Raw genomic sequence first — 23,012 nt, 5'->3', positions numbered from 1 at the left:
AGATATCTGACAAGCCAGTAAACGATGGTATATCAACTCTGGATGATATTTTCATCAGCGTAAGAACAAGCAAAAAGTTTCACGAACCACGAGTTGTCCCAATCGTTAAGACTTGGTTCAATCTTGCTAAGAAGCAAACTTATATTTTCACAGACGGCGAAGACGACAAGCTTAACGAAACAACTGGAGGTCACGTTATCAACACAAACTGTGGACCCACAAAAAGTCGAAAACATCTAAGCTGTAAAACAGGAACAGTGTTCGATGCCTATTTGGCTAGCGGTAAAAAGTGGTGGTGCCGATTCGACGACGATAATTACGTCAATCCACCACGACTGGTCCATCTTGTTAATGGTTATAACTGGACGCAAAACATTTGCATTGGTAGACTAAGCGTTCCATCTTTTACAACAGGCTATCATGGTCGTTCTGAGACATATCAGTTTGCCCACGGAGGTGCTGGCTGTTGTATTTCCCGGCCATTGGCTTTGAAAATGAAACCGTGGTGTGGAAGAGAAAACCTGGTTGTGACTACAAGGGAAGCGGCCATGGCCGAGGATTGTGCTTTGGGTTTCATTATAACCAACCGATTGAAAATAGATTTGACGCTTACAGACCTTTTACATTCTACAATGGAGACACTTAAAAATTTAAACGTGGACACTTTACATGAGCAAGTGAGCATAGGTCAAGGCCCGGGCAACACAGTGAATTTGGACAAAGCGAAGAGTGGAAAGAAATTCAATCCGAATGTAGACCCAACTCGTTTTATGTCTCTTCATTGTTTTCTATATCCTACTGCTAGTATATGCAAAACATAATGTCCATTGTGGTATTTGTTCTACTAGTTGGAAGTTAAAAGCGAAACAAAGTTGTAAATATAATGTAAATATAAAATGAAATAGTATATATGGCTGGTTGTCTGTTAAAAACTTGGTACATGTCCTTGTATGTTTTGCTCGTTAACCGATTAGTACTGTGTGTTTCTCCACGTATTAGAGTCAACAGTTTCCTATATATTGTTCATTCTTAAAGGCGTTAGGATGCTATATATCATTCTAAATAAATATGCGTTTTCCTGTAGTTGTTTTATTGATTGATTACTTTAAAGCATCAAGCGCCTATAACAGTAATGTTAAATTAACACCGCTTAGACCGTAGGAAACTAAATGGGTATATACTGTTTTAATAGTGCCCGGTCTAAATTTAACGATCGGAACAAATATATCGCGACACCGCGTCTTGTACCATGCTCTAGCAATCTAACTGAACCACGTCGTCGGCAAAGGTGTGCTTATGTTTTAAGATTTGAAAGTTATTTGTTAAAATGGCAACAGTTAATTCTCGAATGGCAGATATTTTGGTATATATTACTATAAGTACTGTGGGGTACGATCCATCACTTTGGCACGTAGTATCCAAATGCTTTTCTCTGTTTACTATTATATGAGAGAAAATGAGATGAAAATGTGTTTCATCTTCTCCCACTTTACTATATGACTATGTAGTAGGATGAACGCTTTCGTTGTTTAGTTTAATGTTACAAATAACATTATATTTATTTTCAGCCCAGTAAACCATGCTGCAACGGAAAAGGCAGGGTTTTCTTTACTTTGCAATTTTATTTATATAGTCTTTACTAATCTTTTATTAGGGTTGTGTTTATTTAGAGCAGAACGATCATTTTATACCACCGTTCATTTAACATTTTAACTCATGTCTCTATTTTTCTACAGAACCAATTAAAGGCTCTACGAAAATGAAAACGTGAATTACATTACTTCCTTAATAAAATATATGCAGATATAAAAATGTTAATGTTTTAGAGGAAGAGTTTAAAATTTTAGAAAGGTAGTTGGTGCGGCTGTTATAAGCTTTCCAAAAATTCGGCGCCGTGACACAAGCAGTTGGTTAGCGCTCCAGTCTCTAACCCAGGGGTAATGGATTCAGGGCTCATCACTGCAACCTTTGTGGATGTCTGTGTCCTTGGACAAGTCACTTGATTACTCCAAGTAATTACTAATCGGCTGTCCAAATTACCAACTACACATAACATGAAGGTTACAATTGGTATATTGAGAAGGTAATAATATATAGTTTATAAAAGATTCTTTATAAAAAGTAGAAGTATAATAAGATGGATTACAACCTAAATAACCACCTTAATCCGATATTTTCTAATCGATCTTTAAGAGTCCCGTGGTTACGGTTATATATATATATAGTAGAGGGGGGAAAGACGGGACACCTTTAGCACATAATATCTAAATATCCTGATCGTGTTTTAAACAATTAACAATGATTTGTGGAAGATGTGAATATACGGTTCTAAAATTCTTCAATTTTAAAAAATGTTTTTTTTTACTACCAAATGGCCTTAGAAAAGAGAATGAAACTAGTCCCATCTTACCTCACTCTACTATATTTAATCGATTTGTGGCTGGTTTTAATATTTAGCTTGTGTAAAACGTAAAGAACAACAGCATGAAGTAAAGGTTCGCTTCATATATTGGTTTAAGTTATCACTTTACAGTAGCGTAAAGCACATCCAACTGCTTTGGTCGACTGACAACTGTATATTCCTGTGGTATGTCATTGAGAGTGATCGTTATGTCCGGTGCCTCCTGTGCTTCTGCTGGTGACACTTCATCGGCGAAATCGTACGCGTTTTCTGTTAAACTGGTGTTATGAAAAATAGTTATGTTTTCGCCTTTCTACTTACCGTTCTGCGGTACGTTGATTGCAAATTCATAAGCATTAACTGTATCTTCGACCAAATCTTGAGGTACCTCGTGTTGAGGTACGGGCTCTTGCACGTTCTTATGCCAATGCGATAACAAACGAACAGATCGGAGCTTCGTCAAATGTGCATAAGAACAACTTTCAAGTCGTCCGCTGAATGAATGAATGTAACTTATTTTACCTTATGTGGCATGGCCGACAGTCGTTTTGGCGGGGCAATGAAATGCTATTTACTTGTTCTGTTTCATACACCTCGTGCCCGCTTAGGAGTTACCCATGAATGTAAAACTGTGGGTAGGCTAATTACGGTAAAAAGTGCAATATTAATCAAATAGGCAACATGGTATATTTATATAGGTTGCTATACCGGTACCTGTTTTTTAACAATGCTATCAATAGAACAAGCAATATACAAAACAGTATTGACAGAGGATACCAGCATTCTTCATTACATGTGGTGGGGGACTGAGGAAAGTCTGTTTTGTTACCTAAAAGAGAAATTAACAGTTTATCATTAATAAAAGGAATTGTGATTTTTCTACTGTTGGGTTTGTGTTACCCAAAACCATTTTCCTATGCAGCACAAACAGGTGTGCTGGCAGTTTTTATTTCTAAATAAACAACCAAAACAAATTCTAATAGTAATATAATCCCGTTTGTTGCCCAAAGTGTAAACCTATAATATGTTTGAACTTGGGTGTTTACCTGTATACTGTACAAGTTCACCTGTTTGGCAAACGAAGTATTTATGAAGAGAACACAAGTCGGCATTCAACTGTACTTTCACGTTAGTGTCGTTGGCGTGAATCCACATCATACTTGCACATAAGTGCGCCGTAGAGTTTGCATTAAAGGTGTTATTGAGCCAATACTGATGAGCTGTGTTCATTGTGGAAACAGTACTTCCATCTAACCAGTACCACACGCTATGATTAGCCTTCCGTGTTGCACCGACCCAATAACTAATCATCCCAATAGGAATGTTCGCCGTTATGTTACTTGTTTTATTGCTGTCAATATTATTAGGTGTTATAATGTCTTGTAGATTCCCGCTTTTATTGACAAAAAGTGTTGAGTTATTTTTGAAACAAATTTGCTGCGCTTCACTAAAATTTTTCTTCTGATTGAAGAAGTGCAGTTTTGTGACGTCATCATTCAAAGTGTTAGCTGAAACTTAACATTTTAGAATAAGCATCACTATATTAGTATCTTAATTTAAGTACAGCTTAGCAATTTATACGCAGGCTTCAAAATAACATAAAACATTTTTAAAACTCACCGTTTAGAACTTGAAATTGGGTCACTGCATTTACGATGAAAAGACGTAGTATGCAAAAACATTTCATGTTATGCTGCTGTGTGTAATCACTTCTGATTGACATTTATATTTGTGTAATCTAACTGTAGACTGCTGTACTTTAAATCTGGAGTACACAGCAACAACAACACAAACTAAACAAGGAAATGTATTTAAATATAGATTTCCTGCCACCACGCATAGTTATGTGAGACCTGTTTTGATTTATAAATAGTTGTTTCCATTATACTGTACTATCAAGTTGGATTTTTATCTTGAGCCTTATAATGTGTTTGTAAATACCTAACTCTCTCATTTTAAAAAAGTAAGAGAAGTCGAAATTATGTACAGATATTCTTTATGTTGATGTAAATATTTAATTTAAACTGATCCGTTTAAAACCGCACTATTTTGAAGCTTTTGTCATTTGTTTTTCTCTGTGAACGTTTTGTATGGCTGACAATTTGGCCAACACATGACGGAATACTGAATGGCAGAAATGGACGTTTTGGTGTCAGTGTCGATCTTCGAACCCATAACCTTTACGCGCTACGACAACGGACATAACTCTATGTCACAATATCGGTTAATTATTTGAAATATCGACAATAACGTCATTGTAGGCTCACAACATATACAGGTTTTGTGTAACTTCTTTAAAAGCAAAATTTAATGGCGACAGAAAATAGATAAAACGTATAATGTTAATACGTTATCAGAATATCATATTTTGGTTCTACATATATATAGGTATGATATAGTTCCTAGTAACACTTTCAGGAATAAAAAAATAATGGCAGGATGTTGTATGATAATACACGTGTTATATAGCGTTTCACTTTCTATCGTTTTGCAGCTTGGCACCAATCAACACTTAGCTTGATTTATACCCTCGGTTTCGCTGGTAATGGACGACCAGCAACTGTTCTTGGGGACGCGTGTGGAGAAGAGCGGGGTGGGAGTTTCGGAGCAGGTTGAACATCTTGTTCTTTCGTCCTTTTCCAGAAGTCTCCAGGGTCTGAACCAAAGAATTGTAACTGATACAATCTGCCGAGGAAGGCCATGAATTCTGCAAAGTTCATCTCTCCTGCAATGAATAAATCAAAATTTCATTTACGCCTGGAGAGGAAAGGTCAACGATATAGTCGTTATAATACAGATCTGTTTCATATACCTGGTGTTCCCTAACAGTGGTATAACTTGTAAGTGATCATTTTGGGGATTTTTTTCTGTGGTGCCATGGTAGACGCCTTAGACAACCTTTATATACCTACGATTGGCTAAGGATACATAACGCCCAAAATGGAAGGAGTGACAAGCCTTGAACTAGCAAACCTATATGTGTTGGAGGCAGGTGTTGTAACCACTGTGCCACAGCGCCGGTTATTAATAAATGTATGCAGGATTCCTAGGTTGCAGGTATTGAAACTATATTTATACACAACAATAAGTATACTGTGCCATACATGCTGGGCCAATACAGGAAACAAATCGTTGCCAACCTGGTGCAATAACACTGTTAACGATGCATCATTCCCGGTACAAGACTAATACAAAACAATTTGTCTAACTATTTTAATGGCTATTGGTTTGTTTGCTTAATTAACAAGCTATACATAACCCACACACTTTTACCGCTATTTAATATTTCTGATTCATTTTTTTTTAAGTTTGTATACTAATAAAACCATTGCCCAAAATGTTAGTACCAGTAGTTAAGTTCAACTACGAACATTAATTTTTTTAAGTTTTAAGTCACCGGACATCAATAACTTACCATCGCCGTCCGTATCTAACTGGTCAATTATATCATCGCATTGTTTACTTGATAGTTTCGCACCACACTGCCGTAACAAGTTTCGTAACTCTCTTCGTTGCAATGTACCGCCGTTATCAACATCGTAGCTTTGAAACACACGCAGAATTAAAGACGCTGCGTATTCCAAGTTCAGCTCCGTGTTTGTACTTGTGTTTCCTGCATGTATATGCAGTAGCTCGAATTAATTTTATTTTAATATATACGACAAATGCTGAATGCTCAAACGTATAGGTCTCCTGTAGTATAACTTCTCTACACTCGGTCTTATTATAGATGCTATAGGAATTTTATACAAAAGAATTTTTAGTAACTACAGCTTTACTATCACATTTAATATACGTCAGTGCTTACAAATGGACCGAATACCTCTTCTTACCTTGAGACATATTTCCTTTGCAGCGTCCTTCTTATAATATATGCTACGGTGTATTTGATGAATAACTGCAAAAACACTAGAGCGACCAATGACGCTACCATTTTATATGACAACAACGAGAGGAAGTAACGTCATAGCGCTGAAACATCCGCAACATTCCACTGTGGTGTTAAAACCAGAGTGTGATTTTTAAACATTAGATTTAGTGAACCAAGTTATAAAAGCTTTTCGCGTAAATTGTCTTGCAACAACTGTCATTTAGGTTGGTTTACGATAGGAAGTTCTTATAATTCATATGCTTATTTGGCATTTGCACAATTATAGAGCTTACAAATTATAATAATAAGGACGACTTTGGTGGTAGCAGTTGTAGTCTCCACTAAGTATAGCTTTGCAATTGTTCGAGAAATAATAGTGTCGTCGTTGCGGTGTGTTATACGTTCAAATTAATCCAGTGCGTACTTTTGATTTGTATTGTTTGTTAGTATCGTAAAACTAAAATACAAGAATTACAATACAAAAAAAATGCAAATATGCCATGTAACAAGAGCAACAGAAAGTAAAATATATGTAGAATTGTGAAGCATTACAGCAGGTATATCAAACAAATTTAGTAGGGTGAATATGGGACACCTTTGTGTTTCATTTTATCGTCCCATTTGGTAGTAAACAAAGAACATTCAAAGAATTATAAAACCGTATCCTTTGGGCTCCCATAGACCGTGTTGTAATATGTTTAAAACTCGATCAGGATATTTGGATATTACGTGTTAAAGGTGTCCCATCTTCCCCCACCCTACTATATATAGGTTATGCATTCACATTTATTTGACAGACAGTAATTCGTGCTAACTAGGTTACATTAGGTTAGCTGAACACAATTGTGTAACTGGAAGATCAAATGCCGGGGTAAGATTGACCAATCCATGGTCGGAGGTGGTTGAACTTGGTGGTCTAATGCTAAGCCTCAAACCGGTGTCGGTCGGATCTCCCCTATACGGAGTACCAGGGTGCCAATCTCCATTATACCCAGGATTTCCATTGCTTTGTGTTACTGTATCAGCCTGTGGATAAATATATATAACAAGTTCTTAACTCGGGAAATTAACTTTTCGTGTCTCCATTAATTGTCGACTATTGTGCAGTGTCTTAAACTATTAAAAAATTTGGTGGCTTGTGGGCGTGTAAGTTAGGCTATTTAGAAGGAGAAAGACATGTCTCCGCTTGTTATTCCCTATGAGTTTTGCAAACTCACTCTCGAAAATGTACAAATTCACTTACAGAATGGAATGTAGCAGGTTAAGTCTAGTATTTCAAACTTACCACTGTGTTGTAACTTGAACCGAGCCAAATATCAGCATGGGTAGCTGGTCTGATGGGGAATACGATGGTTTGTCGACAGTAGTTATAAACTATGTCGTACATCGCTTTATCCACAATATCCACCAATCGACCGCCGCTTTCGGCGCAAAATTTTATTGCTTGAGTGAGGTTTAATTCTTTTACAACTGAAGCACCAGCAGGGAACCAAAGGATTATATTCTGATAAACCATTCCTTTACCTGTAAGAAAAGATAAATAAGATATAGTAGGGTGGGGAAAGATGGGACACCTTTAGCACATAATATCTAAATATCCTGATCGTGTTTTAAACAATTAACAACGGTCTAAAGGAGTTGTGAAGGCATAGTTTTATAATTCTTTGAATTTTCTTTCTTTACTACCAAATTGGACAGGAAAATAGAATGAACAGGTGTCCCATCTTCCCCCACCCTACTATAGATATCACTGGTGATCACAAAATCGTTTTACGTTCGTACCCATATACAGGGACCAATCCACAGTTATCATTGTATCCCACCCTGTAGCTTGATCAACTCGCTCCAATTCAATCATAAAGTGTCCTCTGTTAATTTCAATGATGGCCACGTTGAACTTGTGGGGTAAAGATGGGTCGCTCGGTCTTGCTGTTGCGTGAACGTAATCTGGAGCTTTAGGCAAGCACATCATGTAGCCGATCTTTGCTTTTGTTTTAGCATTTGCCGAAAACGAAGATAATTCAAAACTCCCTCCGCTGGTCAGCGGTTTATCTGTTGATGGATTTGTTTACTAGATATATATACTTACACTTTAATGATATATACTTATACTAACTTAAACGTAGACAACTTACTTGAATTGACCTCGCTTATAACTACAAGCAACATGAACCAAATGCACTTCATAATGACCAATGTTAATAAACCTAACCCCACAGAAATCTGTGTTGTGTTAAAGTGGGTAGTTAATTAAAACAGCTTAGCGAACAATGCTGTCTGAACAATAAATAATGAATGCATACCACAGGTATTGGATTGGTGTTTTGGCACGTTTTATGCAACACATCTTATAGTAGCAGTATATAGCAAACAGATTTACTTTATTTGGGGCCGTATTTTAAGATTAAAATACATCATGATTTACCCATGATATGTATAGTATTAACTAAACTTCTGCTCATTTAAATCAACCAAACTCTAACGAATACACAATCTAAACAACATGAGAGTCAAACTATATTGAACGGGCACGTATTATTACAAAAATAATTTATGTAGAAGATGCGGAAAAAACGGTACAACCTTCTGCCGAACTGTGACCTCAAAATATTAGCCTGGTCGTTCTGTATTTCAGTCAAAATATTGTTCTGCTGTTGTCCCGAACATTCGTTTCCATGTTTTACAAAATGCGGGTCATGATTAAATAGAAAAAAATACACGTGCATGTTGTCATCATACATTTACTTGGAACCGCAAAAACATATGTTTTGGTATTTAGGTTAAAATCAACAGCTAATGCTATATATTGCTAAACAACGTAATTGCTGAAACCACAGATACATAAACATATAGTGGGGTGGGGGAAGATGGGACACTTTTTAACTCTATTTACTCGTCCCAGTTAGTAGTAAACAAAGAACATTCAAAGAATTATAATATATCCTTACGACTTCCATGAACCGTTGTTAATTGTTTAAAACACGATCAGTGTTTTTCAATATTTTGTGTCAAAAGTGTCCGATCTTCCCCCATCATACTATATGTTTAGGTATATTAGAGTGGGAGAAGATGGGACACCTTTAAAACATAATATACAAATATCCTGATCGTGTTTTAAACAATTTACAACGGTCTATGGGAGTCGTGGGAATGCGGTTGAATATTTCTTTGAATTTTTTTTGTTTACTACCACATGGGACAAGAAAATATAATGAAAAAGTGTCCTATCTCCCCCACCCTACTATATCTATGCTGCAACGCAAACAAAATGTTAGTGATCCAAAAACATGACACAAATTGAAATGCTAAAGGCGTGTCTGCCGTTTTGTATTGGTGTGTTAAAAATACGCAGTTTTTCATCACTCCTTTATTATGGCATGGCCGGGTAACACAAGTTTTACACGCCTAAAAACGTTTGGTACATTTTCACCAGCAAAAGTTGCTTACAAAATCTCCGTTTTGTTTTAAACTTGGCATATCTTTGGTTATTGCTTTAAAAACGGTTATTATACTGTAACTTAAACCGCTGAAACTCATTTTTGAAGAGATAGATCCAATGTAGGCTATGCTATATATGCTACTATGTTAACTGCTCCAACCACAGTATCCCAACTCGAATAAATATTATATATAGCTTTGCATTTGGTGCGACACGAATGGCAAAGCTGCATTTCGGCATTTGTAGTTTTCCATTGCCCCAGTCATGCTTCCTTTCGATAAATGGGAAATTTTACATGACGTAATTAATTGTTGGTGTTACGTGCACGTCAGTATGTATAGTTGTTATAACATGGCTGTTCTGTTTCATTTCTTTGGCTCTGATCAGAGCCATAGAAATACCGAGTAGTCCTACCCATTGTTACGTAAAACACAAATTGAACGCCAGTTTGGGTCCAAAATAACACAGTAGGTATAGGGAAAATGTATGTTTTTCGGTAAATTACAGAAAAACTTGGGCCTAAAAACAAATTTAAAGGTTGAAAAATGTAAAAAACATGTGTTATTTGTTTTCTGTGTCAAAAAAAGTCAAAAATTAGAATTAGAAGCGGTTGATTTGCGACATTTTAGTCATTTAATGCGGCTAAATTTATACATTTTTTCTAAAAAATGTTTGTTAAGGTAAATAGAAGCTGTTTTACACCTTTCCACAATAGGAAAACACAAACAAAACTTAACAAGTTCGTTTAAACCCATTGTCAAAGTCACCACTTTTGCTCTATTTTGGACACACATAGCACATAGACGGCAGTTGGACTACTCGGTGTTTATACGACTCTGATTGCAACATGCTAGCTGCCCACAAAGGATGTATAGGGGCAGTGATGCGCCACCGCCGCCACGTTAACAACAAACGCAGAATTTAAATGACAGATTTATGTCAGCTTGCAGCATAGTTGCAAGTTACTATGCTTACAGCCGTCGTCAATATGGTAAAGCTACATTATTGACACCTTCACAATGTTTTTATTTGCAGGTTAGCTTTTGTATTTTTTCTATGATGCGTACAATATTTTTTGCTCACAAATGTAAAAGTTTTGTGGCAATAATCGTTTTATGTTTTATGCTATACTTGGCTGTAAATCTATATCCAAACTACCAATCATGTTCAGTAAGAGGCACTAGTAAACACGAACACAATGAAAAAATGCAAAATTTAACTGCTAAAATTGCCGAGCTTCAATTACAGCAAGATGTTTTGATTAGTCAAAACAGACAAGAGGATTCAGAAAACTATCTTTCCTACAACACAATTTTTCTTCCTGTTAAAGCTAAGTTGGATAAAAACATGATGATCCTTTTTCACAAACATTTAACATGTGATGGTTGGTCTCAAGTACAGACAAGGGCTCAATATTCTCTAGACAACAATAAAGATGGGAAGTTGATCGAACCGGATGGAACAACAGTTGATGTTTCTTCTTTATCTATCATCGAAACAGAAACAGGGATCTATATGTCCAAAAGCAGTCCATCATTTATGAGCAATCTCGTTGTGTTTTTTAATCTGTATCAAATGCAAGGATGGCCAGGGGTACCTACACTACATGGAACATGTGTTTTGCTAAAAAGTGGGCAAGAAATGGGTTTGGAACCATTTTCATTGCTTGAAGTGAAAAAAGTTCAGTATGTTATCCAGCGATATACCAAAGCTCAGCCAGTGTGTGGTCCCATGATACAGACCCCCACTTTTAATGACAAATGTATTGCTTTGCTTGGTTTAATAAACCATTTAAAGTTCAGTTCATTCTCCCTAATTGGCTCAATTAAAACAATGATTAGTATTTCAAAAATTTTTGAGACATTTTTAAAAAATGGTTTGTACCCTTTAAACTTTCATCCCAAACACCTGGTGTTTACTGACAACTATGATATTGTAATGCAATTCCCAGAAGGTTTTGAAAATTTTTTATTTGGTGATCGTTTAAACACCCACTACAGAAAGTTTCTGTCTGGAACTACATGTACCACATGGCAGCATTGCCCAACTGTAGGCTTGGACAATAAAGGTGCATTCTTATATCAACTTGGAAAACATTGCAAAGAATTACGTGGATATTGCACACCTGAAATGCGATGTTCAGGACTAGATACACATTTACACCTTTGTATATTTTCACGTTGGATATTTCAAACGCTCAGTGACCAGGTTTCTGATAGCTGGCCACATAAATTTAGATTAACTGAGTTGTTGGCTTGTTCAAGACAGGCCACCCCACAGTTTCGATGTAGCTGGACTTCCTTTCGTCGAGGCCTTGAGATTGTTTTAGAGTTTGCACAGACAAATCCCCATAATCATTTATAATGTCATGTTTTACTTTACACAATTCTTACTTGCCTAATTTTTAAATTGATTTCTTTATTTTGTTTTGTACATTAGTTAACAGTGCAACATTTTATGTTTTCATATTTTTATACAATTACTTGCTACTTGATTACCTGCCTTATGCCGAAATGCACTTTTTATTTGTTTATCAATTTATTAATTGCGTACTACCACAAATAGGCTGTAATATTGCATAAAAAGGTTTTACTAATATTGTAAATGTTATTGCTTTATCTGTACCATAAAAAATTATGTTGTCAAATCATTTTCTATAACTAAAAATAAATTGTGATTGTATTATACAATGTATTTTTATATGCAATTTTTATTTATTTTATCATAAATGTTTAGGATTATAGATTAGTGTTATGTAGCATTTGCTGGTTTACCAATCTTTGTACTAATGAATCTTTATTTTTTTATTTATACTGTTTTGAAGTTTACAATCCTGAAAATAATATTGGTATGGGAAATGTAATAAAAGGAGTTTTGAAAGTTTTAAAGAGCTACAAACCTAAGCAATCCGGATCCTATTTTCAATATGAATAGTTTTTTTATAATTGCTCAGTCATGCCACAATTTCTTATCTTTCCTTAACTTTTAAAATAATAATTATTTATTTCCTCACGTATATATGATGAAGAAGTTTTTTAAAAAGAGAAGGGAATTAACATTAAACAACAGTTGTTAAAACACTATGGATAAGTGGAAAAGGTGTCAGTTAATAATAGGTATGTTTCACCTAAAACACGACCCTTGTCATGTGATTATTTAGCCGGTTTACATCACATTTTTAGACCCTTTTTTTGCAAGACCAGTAGACCAACGCCTCGACTACTACAAACTTTATGTACGAATGCATACGGAGACTGAAACCTTGTGGCCGATTTTTTACTGCTTTGCCGCGTGTGAGCAATGAATGAATATTGCTAGCTAAACAAAGGTTGCTCGAATAACGTTTATCGATGACAGTTGGTTCTACCAGAGTATACGTTTAGTATACTCTGGTTCTACATTGACTTTTTAGACTGCGTATTTTACACTTTGTCGCACACGTACTCACATGACAGAATATGAAACACTGTACTGTCGATGACCGTGCATTGATTTTACAACGACGGTAATTTACGTTAGGACTCGCTGCTAAGCTTTTGCTAGAACTTTAATGTTCGATGTTTTAGTTTCGACTTCGCTTCTTGATCGACTTATTTGACTGTTCAAACTGCTGCTTGGCTTTATTCGTCCTCAAGCGGCAGTTATGTTTAACTGCTACACTAGTTATTATCATTAATGAGGCGGGGCTGATGAATCCATCGTGACGTTATGACCATGGCATAGAGTCATAGACAATAGAGAGTACTATGATGACCAAAGCTCAGGGCGTATACACTTGCTTTGGTATGACTGTATGATGCTCGTGCCCGTTCACGGACGCCTGGCTCTCTTTTTCTTTTGAATGGGTGATTTTGCTTTTGATACTGGATGTTAAAAAAATTCACGTTGGAATGTTTGGTTGTAGTATTTAATTAATTTAAATTTGTATTATGTTGGAAAAAATATGTTTCACCGATGTTACCACATTTCAAGCTGTTGCAACATGCTTTTCGTTTGCAACGATGTACGTTGGAAGCTTATACGTTCGTACTCAATTCTTGCCAAGGTGAGGAATTATAAAGCTTTTGCACAATACTGGTGAATATATAATAAATCAGTCAAGTTATATTAACGACATGACATAAAAAATGGTTGCCACTAATTAATGTTTTTTGTTAAAAGTATAATTCTGTATAATCTCTGGGTTTTTCTGTATAATACAATCACGGGTGCTAGTGAAGAATCTCTCCCGCCCCCACCTTATTTGCTCACCACTAACCCCTAGGTTAGGTGTATATTTTTGCAATTGCAATAGGGAAAAGTTAGTCTTTTTTGTGAAATGTATTGGCAGTATATACCACTACCAGTCTGAAGAATATGGCAGTTCCCGATTAAACCTCGAGCGTGTGAGAAGTTTATTTTTGCGTGTGCTCCGAATAAAGATCACATTCGAAAATCCAATTTAGTTTAATACAGATTTGGTTCATTGATTATTAATTGGCGTGCATAACCAAAATTTGGAAACAAAATCGCTCGTACCCTTGCCATTCTCTACAGACTGGGCTATATATATGTATATCTCTATTTGATTTATGTTATGTATATAAGAAAAAATCATTATTCTAATTTTTAAAACAGAGATCATCCTCAAACAATTAAAGAAAGGTTTCTACGAGTCACAGTTGTGTCAATACTTGCATGTGTTGTGGTGTATATGTCCAGTTCGTCCCTGTGTGGCGTTCATATGAAAGGCAGCATTTTGGAATGGATTGGAATTCGATGGAGTGGTTTCATCCCTGCCATAATACTTCCATCGCTGCTGATAATTATTTTATTTCTTGGTCCAATGATGATGTTTATTCTTGATCATGGCATTACAAGTTTGACCTGCTACAAATTGACAGATATTATTTTATGGAGAAACTTTTTTGTGGTAAGTCGAAGATGGAATGAATGTAATCAATTTATTCTAGTGTGGCGAAAAAACAACAGAAATTAAGCACAGGAGTTCTGTTTCATACACCTTTTGCCAGTTTTCAAATATGTAACTTTGTACAATTTCAAATACATAACTTTGTACAATTTCAAATATGTAACTTTGTACAATTTCTATCGGTTTTTACCTTATTGAATGGTGGGATTTAGTATGGTGGTTACATTGTACATTTTCCAGGCTCCGCTTTCTGAAGAATTAGTATTTCGCGGATGTATGATGCCTTTGCTTGTTCCATGTCTTGGACAGTTTACCTCCATTCTACTTGCACCATGGTTCTTTGGGCTTGGTAAGATTTTATACCCAAACAATTGAAAGAATAAATTTACCTTGTTTTATTCTAACATGGCGAGAAAATGACAGTCGTTACTCGTTATAACATTGTTGTTTTGTTTTATGCACCTCGTACCAGCTTCTGAGTTGCTACATATGTTTCTTTGTGGGTGATTGTTTTTTATTTATGGCTGACAGTTTAGAGTTTAGACAACACATTAGTGACCACTGGGTTCAGAACAGTTGTAGTTAAGTGTCTTGCGCCCACAATGGCAGCATCAACAAACCTTGAATCCATAACCTCTGGGTTAGAGGCAAGTGCTTACTACTATGCCACGTCATGGGTTCATTTGTTGCAACTATAAATAAATATTTTTTTTTTCAGCGCACTTTCATCATGCGTATGAGCAATACAAAACAGGCTACCACACACTCAGTGCAATTGTAATATCAACTATATTTCAAGCATCATACACAACAGTTTTTGGAATACTGTCTTCTTTTATATTTTTACGAACTGGTCATTTAACCAGTGCCTTTATGTCACACGCCCTATGTAACATTATGGGGTTTCCAGAGTTCGAATTGGCTCTCAGCCACAAAAGAAGAAATTTTGTTTGTTTTTGTTTTGTTCTAGGCCTGGTCATTTTTCTTCTATCACTGTATCCGTTAACTAATCCCTTGATATACAATAACACTTTATATTTTGAATAGATTAAATTTATATGCAATTCAATATATATATATCATAATTCCGAATTCATAGGCATTCATTGTTTCATACGTGATGCTTATATATCTTACTATTCCTACATTTAATTATGAGCAGATGTAACTTAATTACTTGGTTTTAGTATTGTTGTACCAAATTGTGATTTTTCTGTTTTTATGCTTTGTTTTCCTTATTTACAGTTATTACAACCCAGTTACTGTTTCTAGCAAATATTTTAAAACCATAGTATAATACAAAGGTAACATTTTTTGTGAAAATTGCTTTTGAGCACAATTGATAATGATATTATTGTGATGCAAGTCGTACTACAGTGATAAATTGACACAAATATAAATAATATCAAATATAAACAGACATGTAGTGTACATTGTACATGTATATGGCAATGATGTATTTCATAAATTTTACATACAATATATATTTTAAATTAATCAAATAGGATTTATATTAATTCTATATTCCTTCAGGCTTAAAGTATACTGTGCTCGGTTTCTTGGGTTTGAGGGTATCTAGATAATCTGTTATGTCGCATATGGCTTTGCACAAGCTCTCCAGATGCCAATGCAGATAGAAGAGATAATTCACCAGCAAGCACAGTGCCACAGATAAGCTTTGCAAGTTGGCATGCATTAGTGCCTGGCTTAGTGTTTGGAGCGCTGCTTCCTGCCACGCCAAGAAGGTTTAAACACGCCTTTTGTGGCTCCAATGCAGTCCCACCCCCTACTGTTGCCACTTCTAAAGAGGGCATAGTACAAGTAATGTGCAGAGCTGTGTGGGATGTAGTATCCCCAATTTGAGGACAAGAAATTTCTTCCAGGGTTGTTATGCAGTTACTGCTTACAACATTTTGGGCCGGGTCTTGCCCTGTTGCAATAAACATCGCAGTAACAATGTTTGCAGCATGTGCATTAAAGCCACCAATACTACCAGACATAGCTGAACCAATATGATTCTTACACCGGTTCAGATGCGTTAATGTTGCTATGTTCGTCCGTAGAACATCTTTAACCACTTTTGCTGGGATTACTGCTTCGCAAACGACAGACTTTCCTCTCCCTTGTATCCAGTTCACCGCAGAAGGCTTTTTGTCTGTGCAGAAGTTTCCACTCAAACTAAGAACCTTCATATCTGGAAACTGCTCGCACATCCATCTAAAAATAAACTGAATCACTTGAATGAATTAGAAAAACTGGCAGTCATATATCTAGTCCTAGTTGGGCAGCAGTATTGTATTTAATCAACAACCCAATTTGGGGTCTGTCCAACATAAGGAAGCCTGTAAGGTTTGAAATTTTAGTCTAAAGACTTCAACCCATTTATTCAGCTCTGAAAATGCATTTACCTGTTTAGTCATTATGCGTTGAAAAGTAAAAGGTTTTACTTTTATAGCTTGAAAAAATTATGAACATAATTGCAATATAAGATACCTTACCTCAATGCATTCTCAACACCTTTCGAAAGCATGTTCATTCCCATCGCATCTCCTGTGGTTGCTGTAAATCGAATAAAAAGAAGTCGACCAGACACTGCTGGAGTCAACCTCTTTAACTTTGCAAAACGGCTCGTAGCTTCAAATTTATCTCTCACAAGTGTAAAGTTATACGAATCTTGAAGCCAGTTTGATATCCTGCAAGCTTGTTCTGCAGATGGGAATTCCACCACTGGTGCTCTGGTCATACCATCTCCATATATTGAAGCCGTGACCCCACCAGACAGATGCAATACCTTTAAACCTCGGTTTGTACTTGCCAAAAGCGTTCCTTCAGTTGTGGCCATTGGTATCATGTAATTTTGATTGTCCAGTTTCAGTGGGCCAACTAAGCCAAGTGGAACAGCCACATACCCCACTGTATTTTCACAACAAGCTTTTGTTGCCGTTGTAAAATCATATCCAGTATGTGGGATGTGGTTGAACGCTTCAATCCTAGATTTGTCAATAACTGTAGTTTTCAAAATTTTACGTCTAATAGCAACTCCACGGTTAGCATCCTGTAAAACTGTTTCAAGTTTATACAAAGGTATTTTTTTCTTCTCAACGAGTGCAATAATTTCGGCATCAGTAACTAAATCAGAACCAACTTTTAATAAATTCATGCACTCCTCTGGGGTACGAAGTGAAGAAGTGGCATATGTCTCTACTGCAGAATATGAGGTTTTGTGACTAGATTTCACATCACATGTACTGACTGGTGTGGTTGAACTCACTATCAAACTTTCAGATCTTCTTCGAAATCTTGACACAATTTCGTAGCCATCATCAAGTAAGTATTTACTTCCAAGAATGATAATCAACGTGACTGTAAACAATTGTTCTGGTGTTAGCGTGAATACTGAATCAAAACTACTTTGCATGCTATCATTAGAGAATGTGAAAAAGCTTTTGAACCAATGTAATCCAACCAATGCAGAACACAAAAGAATTTTCACTCGTCTTGTGAATATATGATCCAGTTTACTTTTTTCGTTCTGAAGACTGTTGTTAAACCGGACATCATACCACGACGGACGACTGTAAATTTCATCTTCATTTGTCTTGGTTTTGTTTAACAAAGTCAACAATACTGACAAGCATGCAGGGACGAAGGTTGTGAATACAATATAGTTAATGATGACTGACAGACAGGCAAAGCAGCTTAGTTGTTGTAGTTGTCTAACTTGAACAAAGCCACCAATGTTTATTAACACCAGAAGTTCAGTTAAAGTGTCAAGTGTAAGAACAGGAGTTAAAGCACCCATTCCTTCAGCAATGTAGTCTTGCAGTAAATCCACAGAACTTGTGCTTAAACAATGCTTTGTTAAAACCACCATGCGTGTAATGTCTATTAGCAATAGAAACACAGGCAAAGCACTGCCAACAATCACCAAATCTTTCCTTAAAAAATGCACCAGAGTAATGCTGAATGTCATCACAGCAAACACAGTGTAGGCACACACAATACCAACGACGCAAGCAGATCTAATTTTCCAAATTTTCTTGAGTTGCATATAAATATATATAATAGTTCCACATCGTAATACGGTGAGAAGAACAACATCGCTACTAACTTGGCTTTCATCCACTGATTCTGCACAGTTTGATGCCCAGTGACAAAGTTCATACGGACTGCTAAGGTTAAGTGTGACAGCTCCAACCACCATCGTCATAAAACAGACAATCACTTCGAGGGCATATTTAGCACAAAAGCGTGCATAAAATTCAAACAATTTTACCGCCATTTTTTAAGGTTTAACTCTACCATTTGCCAAATTCCAATATCTGATAAGTCAAAATAAATTTAGGTATTACCCTACACTACCATTTTAAGGATAATTATTGTAAAACTTTAATAAAATAGGAGGTGCTAATAAAGAATCTTCCCCACCCCCACCTTATTTGCTAAACACTAACCCCTAACTACTAACTCCTATAAATTAAAATAACCACCAACTACTCACCCCCTAAACATCAACACCTAACCACCAACCCTTTTCACCAGCCTATTCTGCTATGTACCAGAAGATTCTTCACTAGTGCCAAATAGGTGTAGCGTGTAGGATAACATTGATAGATAATACACAGGCTCTGTAGTACCATTTAATATTAATATAAGTAACATATGTCTATCTAACCTATTTAATTAGAAAATGCTAACCACAAGGCTTTCACCTGCTAAAACTATAACCAACAAGTACTCAACTGTTGTCGCATAGTACTCTCTTAAGTACTACGGTCGTCGCCAAAGCTTCTACACACAGGCACAGCAGTGGGTGTTTTACGTGCCACTCGACTATAATGACGTCACACGCACGAAACTTAAAACCAACAACAAAAACCACCTTGCCTGATTTTGTTCGCCTAGTAGAAACGTAACACGCTGCAAGAACCAAAGCAGATAAACTATTTACTAAAATACCGTTGGTATTTTCAACCTGTATAGAAGATTTCACAGCGGTGTATGTACCGTACATATCGATTGACGATCACAAGCGAATCTGTTATCAGACTCAGACTGGCGCAACGCAAGAATGGTCAGTGGTTCCGTGTAAAAAAAGTAAAGAAAAAAATAAATTTTAATAAATTTAAGTCACATTTTAGCAAATACAAAACAATACATTTAATGCACAAACCATAATTTGTACAAAGTAAAATTTGGCATACGTCCTGGTATGAATTTCAAAATAAAATAAGCCGATTTCGAAATATAGCAAATTTGTTTGGTAACACCAACGTTCCTCTGAGTTTCTGATGTAATGTCAATAAAATCCCAACCCGAAGAGGTAATCATGACAAAATAACGAGACATTAAGTCTATACCTGGTGACGAATCAGAACTCCAATTTAAACTGGAACATCCCTACCAGAACCTATATTAAAATAGGTAAATTTACCTAAGTGGAGATTTACTCTCTAATATACAGTAGGTTGGGGAAGATGGGACACCTTTAACACATAATATCGAAATATCCTGATCGTGTTTTAAACAATTAAAAACGGCCTATGGGAGCCGTGAGGATAAGGTTTTATAATTCTTTGAATGTTTTTTGCTTACTACCAAATGTAACGGAAAATTAGAATAAAAAGGTGTCCCATCTTCCCCACGCTGCTATATCCTCGTAAAAACTTATAAACTGCAGTGTGGGATTTAAACTGTTCCTTACTTTCATACAGCATATATACCAACGTTTGTCTAAATTTATTAGCTTTACGACTAGGTTGACCGCCAGTATCCCACAAACTTCGCTAACATTTCAGTAACCAGATACACGGCATTTTGCTCGATCCTTGTCCAACACTCGCCGTTAAATCCCCCGCTCCTGTTTCTGTGAATTGGATGTCGCAAAAGACAATCGAGCCCCGCGTCGCAAGAAAGAGAAACACTGTTTACTAAACCGCAAGTGCTTCTCTATTGTGATTGTTTGGCTGCAGACAAAAATCTCTACAAGTTTACATAAAACAAAAAATCAAGTTTAGTGTGGGTTTTCCAATTCCACCAAATTAAAAATGCTATAAAAAGAATACCTTCGAAGTCAAAGATTTTCCAGTGAAATATAATAGTAACAACTTTGTTAAACGTGAAAAGAACGAAAACCCCAACAGATGTTGTCTGGATTCAGATACCGGAAAATTTCTTGACGGAGTAATACGAGTTGTGGTTTGCTGAAAATAACATTCAATAAAATTTACAGGCTTAATGGAATCAACTTATTTTAAGCATAAACATAAACTATATTACCTTTCGAATACACAACGACGAATATCAAATTAATTAAAACAACATAGAAAATGGCATCAGCAGCAGAGTGACAATCGTTAAAAACACGCTTCGCGTAAAGTCGTAAAAACTACTTTAGTTCAATATAAAACAAAAGTATGTCCGCATAACCGGTGTCGTGGTATATGCTGGGGTGGGGGAAGATGGGACACTTTTAGCACAAAATATATAAATATCCTGGTCATGTTTTAAACAACTAACAATGGTCTCTGAAAGTCGCGAGGACAAGGTTTTATAATTCTTTTAATGTTCTTTGTTTACTACCAAAATGTACGAGAAAGTATGAATAACATTAAATTGTATATAATTAAAACAATTGTGATTGGAAAAAATAATATTTACGTATCATTTACATTGCGATCCAAAACTTGGATCATGTTAAAAATTTGAATCTCTAAAAAGAAATTCCACCAAAGTGAGTAATTAACCGTAGCGCTCTTTTTCATTGAACAGAACAATCTCCAACTTACAGGTTGTTACTGCCACCGAGCGGCCACGATAAATTGAAACAACGTAAAGTTAAATTGTACTAAAAACACTGTGTCGGTGTTTAGACGCTTACACCATGGTAGCAATTCCAGTTTGCCAACAGTAGTCAAATCACTAAAATCATTGTGGGTTGGGGCTTCATGGGTTTACTTTGATTTTCAAACATTGTGTAGGACAGAATAACATTTTCAGTGGTCTAAATATTGCATTCGCAAGAGTATCATTTGTTCATTTTTCCAATTTGATTTTCATAAATTTAACTAAACTTTTACTACCCTTTTTAAATTAGCGTGCCACGAATTTAACTTTTCTTTGTTTAAATGTGACTTCGAATAAAAGATGACTCGACCGATGCCGTACGTCACGAATCAGCTGATTTGTCCTGTTACGAGAGAAGAAGGCAACTTAATAAACAAACGGTTAAAGAAATCATTGGGGCATAACAGAAAAATAACAGGTAGTTTATGGCAATGCTTTGGTGGTATGCTGGCCGTCACTTCTATTGTAAACGTCGTAAGTGGTATGCTTACTTAACTTTTTTCTGCATGTATGAAACAATTCTATCTCCTATATTTATAATTATTACTAATATTGCCAAATATAGACTAACAAATTATGCTATTACGATAAGCTTACAAGAGTGCTATAATTCAGTAATTCACTACATTTATAGTAAACCCAAAGATTAAATTGCACTTAGTAGTTGCATCTAGTATGTTAAATTACAGTGTATAGCTGAAGAAAATTATAAATTTAAGTTGTGTGTTTCTTTTATGTAGGTTTACTTAAAAATAAAAGTTGATAATATTTGTTAGCAATGAAAAACATTTCATTTATTACTAATGTACGCATTTAAACTTGTTCTAAAACATTCTAATTTGATTACTAGTTGCAACATATTGTTAGTGTCTCAATGAAAGGTATTGTTAATGATTTGTCTCAATGCCATTTTAAAAGTACCAAGGTACCAAGGCCAGTCTACAGATTATGGCAGGTGCACAAGCGATTTTGTTTACAAACTTTTGGTTATGCACGCAGCTCGCTATAATTTGTTCTACGTACACCAATTAATTAAACAATAAAAAAAGTAATTTAAGTAAGATTTCCCAATGTGGCGTGATAATGTACATGCTTTGCATGCCAATATTTACTGATAGCATGTGCGCACATGAAGAATAACCGTCTTGTACGTACGAGATCTCATCAGGAACTGCCATACTACAGACTGGTACCAAGATACTACTTAAATGTGGTCTGCTTATAACAGATTAAAGCACATGTAATGCTTATTTGACACAACATATTATATAAAACCTAAACTATACAGATTCTTCGAGACCACATTTCTTTCCAATGTAAATTGTAATTTGTATTATAAAATTTCTACTTATAATTTAGAAGAACCAAACACACCAGTAATACTGAGAATTCACCAAAGCTCTAAAGGCTGTCATTATTTTATTTGAAAAACAAGAAAAGTAGCCCAATCAAGATTTTTATGAATTCTCAAGCTAATATTCATGCGATAGTTTTCCCACTCTATCAGTTAAACATTGTTTTATTTTTGCTATTTTAAACTTCA

General features: G+C 35.7%; 5 protein-coding genes and 1 pseudogene across 7 annotated transcripts; 2 read left to right on the top strand and 4 right to left on the bottom strand.

Moving 5' to 3' along the window:
- LOC104266213 overlaps window positions 1-911 on the top strand; it is a 2,453-nt pseudogene extending 1,542 nt beyond the window's left edge.
- A 1,144-nt stretch (window positions 912-2,055) lies between these two features.
- On the bottom strand, window positions 2,056-4,194 carry LOC113474665. Of its 2 annotated transcripts, none has more exons than XM_026836606.1 (5): window positions 4,022-4,194; window positions 3,448-3,909; window positions 3,116-3,230; window positions 2,723-2,895; window positions 2,056-2,671 (listed from the first exon to the last, which is right to left on the bottom strand). In XM_026836606.1, the coding sequence occupies exons 1-5, from the start codon at window positions 4,122-4,124 to the stop codon at window positions 2,523-2,525; spliced, it is 1,002 nt and encodes a 333-aa protein (XP_026692407.1). In that variant the 5' UTR covers window positions 4,125-4,194; the 3' UTR covers window positions 2,056-2,522. The 2 variants fall into 2 exon arrangements, with proteins under 2 accessions (XP_026692407.1, XP_026692408.1); XM_026836607.1 differs by having other exon boundaries at window positions 3,469-3,909.
- A 493-nt stretch (window positions 4,195-4,687) lies between these two features.
- Window positions 4,688-6,288, bottom strand: noto8 (notochord specific gene 8 protein). The gene is given in 3 exon segments (NM_001032457.1): window positions 4,688-5,126; window positions 5,817-6,014; window positions 6,235-6,288. Coding segments are annotated over 3 exon segments (411 nt in total). The 5' UTR covers window positions 6,245-6,288; the 3' UTR covers window positions 4,688-4,923.
- A 752-nt stretch (window positions 6,289-7,040) lies between these two features.
- LOC108949904 lies at window positions 7,041-8,639 on the bottom strand. The gene is made up of 4 exons (XM_018813931.2): window positions 8,408-8,639; window positions 8,055-8,324; window positions 7,558-7,796; window positions 7,041-7,298 (listed from the first exon to the last, which is right to left on the bottom strand). Exons 1-4 carry the CDS (start codon window positions 8,457-8,459, stop codon window positions 7,092-7,094), a joined length of 768 nt encoding a protein of 255 aa, XP_018669476.1. The 5' UTR covers window positions 8,460-8,639; the 3' UTR covers window positions 7,041-7,091.
- A 2,045-nt stretch (window positions 8,640-10,684) lies between these two features.
- On the top strand, window positions 10,685-16,035 carry LOC100184780 (CAAX prenyl protease 2-like). Of its 2 annotated transcripts, none has more exons than XR_003396385.1 (4): window positions 10,685-13,756; window positions 14,329-14,623; window positions 14,864-14,972; window positions 15,342-15,369. XR_003396385.1 is itself a non-coding variant. In XM_002131427.4 (4 exons), the coding sequence occupies exons 1-4, from the start codon at window positions 13,641-13,643 to the stop codon at window positions 15,668-15,670; spliced, it is 849 nt and encodes a 282-aa protein (XP_002131463.1). In that variant the 5' UTR covers window positions 13,470-13,640; the 3' UTR covers window positions 15,671-16,035. The 2 variants fall into 2 exon arrangements, 1 of the variants encoding a protein (XP_002131463.1); XM_002131427.4 differs by having other exon boundaries at window positions 13,470-13,756; window positions 15,342-16,035.
- Window positions 16,036-16,047: 12 nt separating this feature from the next.
- LOC100187175 (3-hydroxy-3-methylglutaryl-coenzyme A reductase-like) lies at window positions 16,048-18,953 on the bottom strand. The gene is made up of 2 exons (XM_002131450.5): window positions 17,122-18,953; window positions 16,048-16,840 (listed from the first exon to the last, which is right to left on the bottom strand). The coding sequence occupies exons 1-2, from the start codon at window positions 18,903-18,905 to the stop codon at window positions 16,159-16,161; spliced, it is 2,466 nt and encodes an 821-aa protein (XP_002131486.1). The 5' UTR covers window positions 18,906-18,953; the 3' UTR covers window positions 16,048-16,158.
- Window positions 18,954-23,012: the final 4,059 nt, after the last annotated feature.

Source organism: Ciona intestinalis, chromosome 11, assembly GCF_000224145.3.
Source record: "Ciona intestinalis chromosome 11, KH, whole genome shotgun sequence".
Classification (NCBI taxonomy): Eukaryota; Metazoa; Chordata; class Ascidiacea; order Phlebobranchia; family Cionidae; genus Ciona; species Ciona intestinalis.
Note: the sequence above shows the minus strand (reverse complement) of the source record. Positions and strands in the feature narration are given on the sequence as shown.

Excerpts from the sequence above, each read along its gene's own strand:
- LOC113474665 (XM_026836606.1), bottom strand. The coding sequence starts at position 4,124 with ATGTCAATCAGAAGTGATTACACACAGCAGCATAACATGAAATGTTTT. Across the intron at positions 3,910-4,021 it reads CCAATTTCAAGTTCTAAACG|CTAACACTTTGAATGATGAC; the intron begins GTGAGTTTTAAA and ends GTTAAGTTTCAG. Across the intron at positions 2,896-3,115 it reads ATAGCATTGTTAAAAAACAG|CGGACGACTTGAAAGTTGTT; the intron begins GTACCGGTATAG and ends TCATTCATTCAG.
- LOC100187175 (XM_002131450.5), bottom strand. The coding sequence starts at position 18,905 with ATGGCGGTAAAATTGTTTGAATTTTATGCACGCTTTTGTGCTAAATAT. Across the intron at positions 16,841-17,121 it reads GGTGTTGAGAATGCATTGAG|ATGGATGTGCGAGCAGTTTC; the intron begins GTAAGGTATCTT and ends GTTTATTTTTAG.
- LOC108949904 (XM_018813931.2), bottom strand. The coding sequence starts at position 8,459 with ATGAAGTGCATTTGGTTCATGTTGCTTGTAGTTATAAGCGAGGTCAAT. Across the intron at positions 8,325-8,407 it reads TATAAGCGAGGTCAATTCAA|ATAAACCGCTGACCAGCGGA; the intron begins GTAAGTTGTCTA and ends ATCCATCAACAG. Across the intron at positions 7,299-7,557 it reads GTTCAAGTTACAACACAGTG|GCTGATACAGTAACACAAAG; the intron begins GTAAGTTTGAAA and ends ATTTATCCACAG.
- LOC100184780 (XM_002131427.4), top strand. The coding sequence starts at position 13,641 with ATGTTGGAAAAAATATGTTTCACCGATGTTACCACATTTCAAGCTGTT. Across the intron at positions 13,757-14,328 it reads CGTACTCAATTCTTGCCAAG|AGATCATCCTCAAACAATTA; the intron begins GTGAGGAATTAT and ends TTTTTAAAACAG. Across the intron at positions 14,624-14,863 it reads TATGGAGAAACTTTTTTGTG|GCTCCGCTTTCTGAAGAATT; the intron begins GTAAGTCGAAGA and ends TACATTTTCCAG.